Source organism: Alligator sinensis, unplaced genomic scaffold (assembly GCF_000455745.1).
Source record: "Alligator sinensis unplaced genomic scaffold, ASM45574v1 scaffold600_1, whole genome shotgun sequence".
Lineage (NCBI taxonomy): Eukaryota > Metazoa > Chordata > Crocodylia > Alligatoridae > Alligator > Alligator sinensis.
This window is the reverse complement of record NW_005841859.1, coordinates 4,546,293-4,556,337: the sequence shown is the minus strand read 5'-3', so window position 1 is coordinate 4,556,337 and position 10,045 is coordinate 4,546,293. Positions and strand designations below refer to the sequence as shown.

General features: G+C 49.2%; 2 protein-coding genes across 3 annotated transcripts in view; one reads left to right on the top strand and one right to left on the bottom strand.

The window, feature by feature from the left end:
* MOV10L1 (Mov10 RISC complex RNA helicase like 1) overlaps window positions 1-6,522 on the bottom strand; it is a 57,321-nt gene extending 50,799 nt beyond the window's left edge. Inside the window, exons 1-2 of one of the 2 annotated variants that reach the window (XM_006016501.3) lie at window positions 6,122-6,522; window positions 3,784-3,968 (exon numbers count right to left, since the gene is read on the bottom strand). In XM_006016501.3, the coding sequence (XP_006016563.1) occupies window positions 3,784-3,968; window positions 6,122-6,206 (270 nt within the window). In that variant the 5' untranslated portion in view covers window positions 6,207-6,522. The remainder of the gene's footprint in view (window positions 1-3,783; window positions 3,969-6,121) is intronic. The other variant, XM_025215368.1, reaches the window with a different exon arrangement.
* MLC1 (megalencephalic leukoencephalopathy with subcortical cysts 1) overlaps window positions 6,512-10,045 on the top strand; it is a 45,371-nt gene continuing 41,837 nt past the window's right edge. Inside the window, exon 1 of the mRNA XM_006016505.3 lies at window positions 6,512-6,536. The gene's annotated coding sequence lies outside the window, so the exon portion shown is untranslated. The remainder of the gene's footprint in view (window positions 6,537-10,045) is intronic.

The following is a 10,045-nucleotide window of genomic DNA, read 5'->3' as shown; positions in this document are numbered from 1 at the left end:
GGTTCGTGCCACTGCTCCAGCCACTCATCTGGGAGGGCACAGGGGTAGGGGCATGTGCCCCTGTATCTGCGCTGGGTAGGGCAGGGCAGGCTGTAGTGCTGCACTTGGGGTGGGCAGCAGTAGCGCTGGAATGAGGGCTATAGCAGGGGGGGGTGGCAGTCATCCCAAATTTCACTGTAGCCCTCCCTGTACCCCACTCCCAGTGCCGCCACCACCTGCCTGAAGTGAAGTGCAGTGTGGCCCCCATCCCACCCCAGAACTGCAGCCTGCCCTGCACAGATCTGGGTCATGTGTCCCCCCATGCCCTCCTGGATGAGCAGTGCAGTGGCAGGAGCCCCCCCTGCTTTGCCTGGATGAGTCGCGGCTCCAACCCATGGTTGCCTTGCCTCAGCTGGGCAATGCCTGCCCCAGGCCCTGCCCCACTCCCTCCCTCACTGTGGGGCGCACTGATCTGCCCCACCACGCCCCTTCCCTCCCCTCTCACCACAACAGACTTACCAGCTGCACGCAGCTTTCCATGCTGCCAGGTTATGCTCATTGCTGCCTGTGTGCTGCATTGTGGCTGCATGCACATATGGGCATTTATTGGCTAAATTATCAGTCACATCAGGATGATTTCTGATATAGTCACTTTTCTTTATATCAGTGCTGATCCGATATCAGACTGATGTATCAGTGCAACTCTAGTTTTAAATTATGCTTTACTGTGTTCCTACCTTGAAAACTGAATAATTTGGCTTCAAAGAAAGCTATCTAGCTATTTTATTAGCTACTGATTAGAGCTCCCAAGGGAAAGATGTCATAAATGCCAAGTCCAACTGAACCTCTTGAGAAGTTCGGACTACAGCTCCTGGTCTACTACGACCCAGTCAAAGAATGGGAAAAGCTACTAAATTCCATCCCAGGACTGGTGAAACAACAGGCCTAACCACTCTGGGACGCACAAAGTCAGTGGTCCTAGCAACCGTGTAACTGTTGCAGGCACTCTGATAGTGATGGAAGGTCTTAATATATGGATAAATATCAGGTACCAGTGTGCAGCAGAATTACTTAAAGCATCTATCATTTAAAATAATTTTAAGTCTTGTTTTGCTTTTGTATTTTTATTTTAAAAAAGATCTATTAATACCATGCTCATGCAGAACCCTCTTGTAAGATCAGGGCCACACTATGTATGCTCATCCATACAAAGTAAAGGCCTAAGCCTGCCTAATACGCCTTTGGATGGTTCACACGAAGGCTCATAGCAGGACTAGATGCTAACTCCCTATACCAGGGGTAGAAATTTAATTTAATATATTGAACCAGGGATGTAAGTATCTTTTTAAAAAGTATTCATTTAACCTCTTCTAATTATATCGGTTAAATGATTAATACATAACACAGTGGCTTTGGACACAGCTGCTGCTGGGAGCTGTTCCTGGCTCCTGGAGCCCTTTGATTGCCGGGAGTGGGGGCAGAGGCAAGCCCAGCCGGGCAACACTGTCTACATGAAGTCCTGAGCTGGGAGGAGGGAGCACCTGTGACTCAGCAGCTAATTGCTGAGTCATTAGGCTGTTGCTGTTTTCCTCTTAGGCCAGTGGTCTCCAACCTTTTTATGGTGAAGATTACTTTTTTGGAACTCCAGGATCTACCAGCCCCACACCTACCCCACTCCCCAGGACCCCCCCATAGAGAAGCTGCCTGGGCTCTGATCCCACTCACCCAACCCAGCACCCGTGGCAGGGGGTGTGGCTCAGCCCAGACAGGTTCATCCTGCTGCTCCCAATCGTGGAGCCTCTGACAGACTGGGACTGACTGTCAGAGGTTCCATGATCGACCACTGTCTTAGGATATGGGTAGGGACCTACCAAATTCACAGAAGTGAGATGCGCTGTGGCTCCTTTAATCTTACATGTTCCCCTGCACACCTCGCCACCACTGATTGGTGGCTGGGCTGGGCTTGCAGCTCACTCCTCTATTGGCAGGGAGGCAAAAACCATGTTTAAAACCTCATCCACTGCACCAAATGCCCTGATGGAAGATATGTAGGAGAGACCAGACAACAACTGCGCACCGGAATGAATGCACAATCCATCAAAGACAGAAACACCCAATTACCGGTGGGGGCACATTTCTCACAGGAGGGCCACCCTCTCTCCAATCTCTGAGTCCTGATCCTCAAGGGAAATTTACACAACACATCCCAGAGACGAGCCTATGAACTCCATTTCATCAACCTGCTGGATACTAGAGATCAGGGACTAAACATAGACATTGGATTTTTGATACATTATAATCTGCCTGGCAACCGACTCCCCAGCCCAGCCCAGCCCCTGGCTTGTTTACTTTTCATTCCATCCAGGAAGAGCACACACCAACTGCTGCAGCTTCCTTAGCCTGACAAAGGGTTTTTGAACCCGAAAGCTTGCTTAATAACTATTCTCCAACCATGTGGGTTGGTCTAATAAAAGATATCAAATTCACCCAAGGAACCTTGTATGTTTAAAACCATGGGTTTTGCTTCTCTGCTGATCAGGAGGGAGCATTGGGGCCCCTCTGGCAATCGAAGGCAGGGGGGTGGGGGGAAGGGAAACGTAGAAGAACATGAAAAATTAAAGGAGCTGCTGCACACCCCACTTCTGCCATGAATTTGGTAGGGTACTGGTCTCCCTCTCGCTCTTTCCTCCTTCCCAGCCACCCTGCTGTCTTCTGATTTCTGCTGGGGCAGTGTGCAAGCTTCCCTTCCCCACTTCCCTGCCAGACTGCACCTGCCGGGAGCTAAAGGATAACTGGTAAGCTAACAGGTTACCACTGCACTTATCAGTTAAATTCATAGTTTCATAGTTGGTAGGGTTGGAAGGGACCTGAGCAGATCATCAAGTCTGACCCCCTGCCATGGCAGGAAAAAGTACTGGGGTCAAACGACCCCAGTGAGGTGTTTGTCTAACCTCCTCTTAAAGACCCCCAGGGTAGGAGCCAGCACCACTTCGCTTGGAAGTTGGTTCCAGATCCTAGCCGCCCTGACAGTGAAGTAGCGCCTCCTGATGTCTAGTCTGAATCTACCCTCTGACCATTGTGCTTGTGACCATTATTTCTTGTCACTCCTGGTAGTGCTCGGGGGAACAGGGACTCTCCCAATACCAGCTGGTCCCCCCTGACTAGTTTGTAACAGGCCACTAGATCCCCCCTCAGCCTTCTCTTGTGGAGGCTGAACAGGTTCAGGTCCCATAGCCTCTCCTCGTAGGGCCTGCCCTGCTGTCCCCTGATCATGCAGGTGGCCCTCCTCTGAACCCTCTCAATGCTGTCCACATCTTTCCTGAAGTGCGGAGCCCAGAACTGGACGCAGTACTCCAACTGTGGCCTGACCAGTGCCGCATAGAGGGGGAGGATCACCTCCTTGGACCTGCTCATAATTAAATGATTATTTAACCTTTCACATCCTTATACTGAGCAGGATGAAGTTAAAAAAAAAAAAAAAAGAGGTTTTCTTCTCAGATAATTTCCAGGTATCTGATCAGTAAACCAGATGCCTATCTTTTCTGTCCTCGATTTTGAACATTTTTTGACATTACTGAAACTGCTTTCAGTATTCAACAATTTGTATGGATTCAAATTTGGTAGTATGGGACTACAATAATCCAAGTCACTCTAGCACTTTGATAATTCAACCCAACCACAGTGATAAATTAACGCTCAGTTTGGAGTTAAACTAACTCACATCAAAAGAACTTTAGTAGAGTCAGCTTAAATAGAACATACTAAAAAACCCTAAACCCATTACTATACTCATGTATTTCTTACCCTGATGGCCTTTAATCCATTAGATATTTTATCCTCTTCAAAAATGGCAATGACTTTCTGTCCAACATTCAGTGGTATACTACTCATTACAGCATCATTTGTGAAGCAGATAAAGTCATCTATCATGCCATAATCATGACAAAACCTTGTCACTACTCCTTCTAAGGTTTTTAACTTTCTTTCATCTGAAGTGGAAGGAAGAAGAGATTTAAACGTTAATAAGAACACATCTGATCTTTCTTTAAATTGCATAATAAAAAAGTAAGTATCCTAAATTGCAATTTAATTCTGTTCTCTACTAGCTTAGCCTAGCACTGTTGTTGTTACAGATCCATGTCAGAAGGCATTAAGCCAATGTCAACAATGACTCTTATTAAGAAATGAGTTCAGATTGTCATTTAAGGATGATTTCACAGCCTTTTTATGGCTACCGTACACAATCTAAAATAGCTATAAGCCAAAATAATTTTTGTAACATTTTCATTCTGATATATTACTAATACCATCTGCAATTATTTAAAAAAAAAAAAAAAAAAAAAATCAATAATCGAGAGTAACATTTTTCATTGCAGAATTTTTATAAACGTTTTTATTATCTAATGGGATTAGACTAATCAGTTTAACTTTTGTTTCATTTTGCAAGTCTCAAAATCTTGGATATAAGGTAGGGTTTCAGTAAACAAAAAAGGATGGTTAAACCCAAACAAATGTTTTCCACAGTGTTTTTTTTAAGTTACAATGAAGCATGTTAGTACAATTTCACAACTGTCTAAACAAATTTGGCTAAACCTTCCAATTCCACAGAAGTTCTCTTTCCCAAACATTAAAGATAAAAAGACTTATGTTCATGTTGCTGAGCATTTTTTTGGTCCCATTTGCAACCAAAAATATTTACGGCACCAGAGACCTGCATTTGCAGTGCCTGCCTTGTCAAAAAAGAGAAATATAAGAGTGTAGCCCAAGACATGCACTGGATTCTTAAAAATACTTTAGAGCTAAGCTACTGTTGAAGATCAGTAGAGCTGTTTAAGACACAGGTTAAATATTTGTGTTGCATCTCTGGAAGAAATAAAGATAGACGTGTCAGTCTTAAGTTTTGTCATCTTAATAAAAAAAAAAAAGTAGAGAAGTTTTGCATTGCATCCTCCCTTCTTTATTGAAATGCTCATCCAACAGCAGGTAGGACAGAGAGCTGCCCTGCCTTACTGCAAGCTCCCCAGGGTTGTATATACCTGCTGGTAGGCATCACAATAATTTACCTTGCTTTCTGACTGGACTTCAGACAAGGCAAGCTAAGTGCCTCTCCCCATACTCCTAAATAGCCACAGCAATGCACGCCACAAGCCTGGCACACGGCCATGTACCCTGAGGCTGTGCCCTAGTACCTGCAAGTTGGAGTCTAGAGCAACAGAATCTTAGAAAATTAGGGTTGGAAAGGACTGTAAATAGGTCATCGTCTAATCCAGGGGCGGGCAAAATGCGGCCCACCAGGCCACTCTATCCAGCCTGTGGGGCCCCTAAAAATGTAGAAAATTAATATATACCTGCCCCTGGCTGCCTGTCACGCAGCCCTCGATGGCTTGCCAAAACTCAGTAAGCAGCCCTCCGCCCGATATAACTGCCTGCTTCGGTCTAATCCAACCCCCTGCTCAGACAGGACCAGCCCCAACTACACCATCCCAGCCAGGGCTTTGTCTAGCTGGATCTTAAAAACCTCTAAGGATGGAGAATCCACAACCTCTCTGGGTAACCTGTTTCAGCGTTTTACTACCCTCCCAGTGAGGAAGTTTTTCCCCAATATCCAACCTAAACTTCCCTTGCTGCATCTTGAGACCGTTGCTCCTTGTTTTGTCATCTACCTCCACTGAGACCAGTCTAGCTCAAGGGCAGGCAAAGTCTGGCTCATGGGCCTGATTCAGCCTGCAGAGAGGACTCCATTTCCCAGCACTGTTGGCTCCTATTCAGGTTGTAACCCGCCAGGTCCTTTTCTGCAGTAGCCACAAGGCAGCGCAACTTCCTGCGGGAAAATCTCTCCAGCTGCCTCCCACGAGGCTGGGCAGGAGCCGCAGAGAAGGGCTGGGGAAAAGGGCACGGCAAAGGCGGGGACTCTTAAGCACTTCCCTCACCATGACAGAGGCGGGGAAGCGGCCCCGTGCTCCGGGGGGCAGGGCGGACCCCGCTAGGGCCGGGCACACCCCAGCGCTGCCATCCTCTACTGGTTTGGGGAGAGGTGCTCACACCACGCTTGCACAAAAGGGTTAAACGGCCTCGCTCTAGTCTCGGTCGCGTGTCCCGCACGCATGCGCGTCCCGGGTGGGTCCCAGATGAAAGGGATCACCTTCGTCCGCACGCCCGCCGCCTTCGCTAGCCTCGTCCGCTCGCCTCCAGAAGTAGCCGATGACCTTAGCCAGGAGCCGCAGCATCACCTCACGCCGCCTCGCCGCGCTCCCCGCCTTCAAGCCTCCGACGACCGCCGCCAGCCAGTGGCGCGGCACTCCTGAGTCACGTGACTGCCGCGGGTCGTAGCTGCGCGTGGCGCCTTTTTGCGCAGCCGCAGTAAGGGGTGGGGTGGGCGGTAACAGGTGCTCCGCCTGAAGCGCTGCACGAGGCACTTTGAATGCGCATGCGCGGGGGTGACGCTGGGACGAAGTGTTGTGAGCGGGAGTGGCAAAGCCTGCGGACCTGAAGTCCCTCACCCCCCGGGAACGGGCGGGGCGGGGCAGGGCAAGGCAAGGCAAGGCAAGGCAAGGCGCGTGAGTGCTGCTCTGCATGTGCAGAGATGTCCTGCACCTCCCGCGGGGGGGGGGGCGGCGCTGTGCTCGAGCCGGCCCTCCCAGCCAGCCCAGCCCGGCCTTTCTGGCGCAGGGCTGGCCAAGGGCAGTGGCGGGCTTAGGGGAGGGCAAACCGGGCGACCCCCTGGGGTCTCACACTTTAGGGGGCCCCAGAACGTTGCAGCAATTTTTTTTGGAGGTGAAGTTATTAAAAACTTTGTTCTTTCTTGAACTTACGAATAAGTTTCATGGATAGGGCAAAGTGAAATTTAAATGGCAAATGACTGACTTGCTTAAAGGTCATCAAAATTAAGCCTCTAAGGGGCCCCAAATGACCCTCAGGCCACCACTGCCCGAGGTCCTCCTGCCACAGGTATCCGGAAGAAGCTGTAGGTGTTTTCTTCTCATGTCACCTAAGCCTTAGATTATATCAGTCTGGTCACTTCTGAAGCTGGTTGGCGTGAAACTTTTGAGTTTGTTCACCTGCTCCTTCCTCCCCCACTTGCCTGCCCTGCAGGGGGAGGGGCTTTAGGGCAGGAGCAGACTGCAGGACAAAGCCCAGAGCTTTCCCTTGCTTGGCTTTTTTTTCCTTTCAGTCTAGACACAAGTGTGTCACTATCAGTTTGGGATTGTTTGGTCTTGAGAGAGAGGCACTAGAGCAGGGGCAGGCAAAATGCAGCCTACAGGCCACATTCAGCCTGCCGAGGGATTTTATCAGGCCTGCAGCCAGTTGGCCTTGCTTGGCTCAGGTGTAGGGGCAGCCTGGGCCATGGTGCATGTGGCCATTCCCACCACCCCCAGGCACGTAGTGGGACAGGGCTGGCACAGTGGTCGGACTCTGCCTGGCTGCCACTGCCAGTGTGCCCTGCACCCAGTGCTGAGGGCACTGGATGGGGGGTGGGGCGGGCAGGTACTCTACAGAGACAGGCCGAGGGTGCAGGGTGCGCTTGGCTGGTTTGATGGGATGGGATCCTGGGTGGCAGGGAGTGGTGTCCAGGAATGAGACAGGGAGGTAGGACTAGGGCCACGTGGGGTCTGTTTCCCATGTGTCCCTGCAACAGGCGCTGATTCCTTGCTTATGGAGCTGGTGCTCATTGCTGGAACTTGCAGGGAGTGGGTTCCAGCTCTGTGTTGGCCTTGGTTCCACGATGTCACTGCCTTGCGATCCTGGCCCCTGCACGACTCTTGGATGCCACTCCAGCCCATGGCCTGATCCCATCTGCTTGGCTGAGCATGCCTTGTCCACAGGGGTCTCAGACCCTGCCCACCCACTTTGACCAGCTGTTTGACTTGTTGTTGCTGGTTATGGGTGTGGGGCAGACAGCCTGTGGCCAGATAACACCAATTGCCACCTCCTGCCGCTGCACCAGGCCAGCTCAGCACCCTCTTCCACTGCCCCAGACCAGGTCAGCATCTCGCACCCGCCCCGCCTCGCAGGCCCACAACAGCTCACCAGAACTCTTTAAGTGGTCTTCCAGCCCAAATGAGTGCCCACTCCTGGACTAGAGCCCATCAATGACCAGCACTTTATTTGCAAGCTTAGACACAGAATCTAGGTTCATTTCCAAACTGCGTCATGATTACCTCTCTGACAAGTGCTCCAGGTCTAGGGATCAGTCGGTGGTGTTAGGCTGTGTCTTCCTGCATTTATGGATTTAAATCCTTCACTACCTCTTTACTTATTTATAGATACAGTGAACACTGTTGCTAGCTTTGGCCATTTTCAAGGGGCCTAGGCCAAGCTGCAGAAGTGTGGCTAAGAAAAATGCCCCAAAGCCTGTTTTTGACTGACCGTAGAGCGAACCTTTGCAGACGTGGTAACCAACAAAGTAAAGGAAACCATTGACATGGCCAGCTAAACCAGTAATGAGACCCAACTGAACAGCACAAGGCTTGAAGGGAGACATTATAAGGGAAACCCGTACATTAAATAACCTAAACATACTGTATCATTGTTAGGGACTTACCCAAATCCTTAGACCTCCCCCTAATCATTGTTACCAGCAAGTTTTGAGAAAGCATTGAAGCCAGCATGTACATAGTTAATACTATGGTGGTAATACACATAGTTGAGCAAGCTCAGTAGTTATTTTGCACAGAAGATCATAAGCTTTTGACCTGCTGCCTCATTTAGCTAACTTGGTCATGCAGAGTCAGGTCAGTATGAGTGGCAGGAAAAGTATGAGCAATTCAGAGGTAAAGGCGAGTGACATATAAATGTATTGAATGTGAATGAGGTTGATTGGTTCAGATATGACTAGCATTGATTGACAGGAACTTTACCTCAGGTGTCTGGTTGGAAAGAGTGGTCTGATGTGAGAGAGAAGTAGGTATATAAGATGTTAGAAGCTGCAGCGATGTGGTGAGGGATTTGATTTGTGGCGAGTGACTTATGGTTTGTGACTTGTGATTTGTTGTCAAGTACTTAGGTGGTTTGTGTGGGGATGCAGGCAAAGGTACTGTAATTGATATTTTGCGGGAGTGGTGATCTCCATTGGTGCTACCTTCTACCGTCATCATCCATCCCTGAAGAACTGGGGGATCTCCCTTGTAAGGGTAAGGCCTGAGTCTTTGTGGATAGAAAAGAGCCTGTTGATTAATTCAGTGCAGGTATTCTGGCTACTCTAGGATCCTAGCAAGGAGAGAAGGGCTCCAGAGCCCTTCAGGAAAACCTCTTGGTTGTATTGAAAGTGCAGAGCTCTTAATTGAGAAGCCTTACCTTGTGTGCACCTTCCCATGGTGTGGAGCGAGAGGTATGAATGAGAAGCTTTACCTTGTGTGTAACTCATTGTGAGGAGAGAGGGAGAGGCCTGAGAAGACTAAGAAGAAGAGATGGTGATTCAGTTGTGTTGCCTATGAAGTTGCAGGAACCATAGTGATAGAGAGTACATATGTGTATGAGAGCTTGTAGGTTGGCTGGAAAAGCTGTGGTGCTTTCTTGTAAAGTAAATATATATATATATATATATATATATATATACACACACACACACACACACACACACACACCCATACTAATAGCTCTGTATTACTATTGTTGTTATTATTAATAAATGTTATATTTCTCTTGTAACTAATTCTGTAGATTGATAAACTAATATTCCATGGAACCAACTGGGGCCCCAAGGGGCTATCTAGCACTGTTGGTCAGCTTGGGCTAAACTCTAACCTAGGGGTGGGCAGTTATTTGGGCCTGAGGGCCACTTGGCATTTTGGTGAGTTGTCATGGGCTGGGTCAGAACCTTCTCTCTGCCGCGTTGGGTCAGCACCCCCCCCTTACCACCCATAACCGCTCAACAAAACTTCCCAAGTGGCCATAGGTGGATGGTATGGGACTGCAGGTGGGTGGGGCACGGCATCCAGGAATGGGGGATAGGGAGCAGGACTGGGATTGCAGGGCAGTGACGGCACAGGGCTGGGGCCAGGACGGGGGCCAGGGCAGAGCCACAGTCTGCTCCCCATATGCCCTTGCATCGGGCACTGGTTCAGCA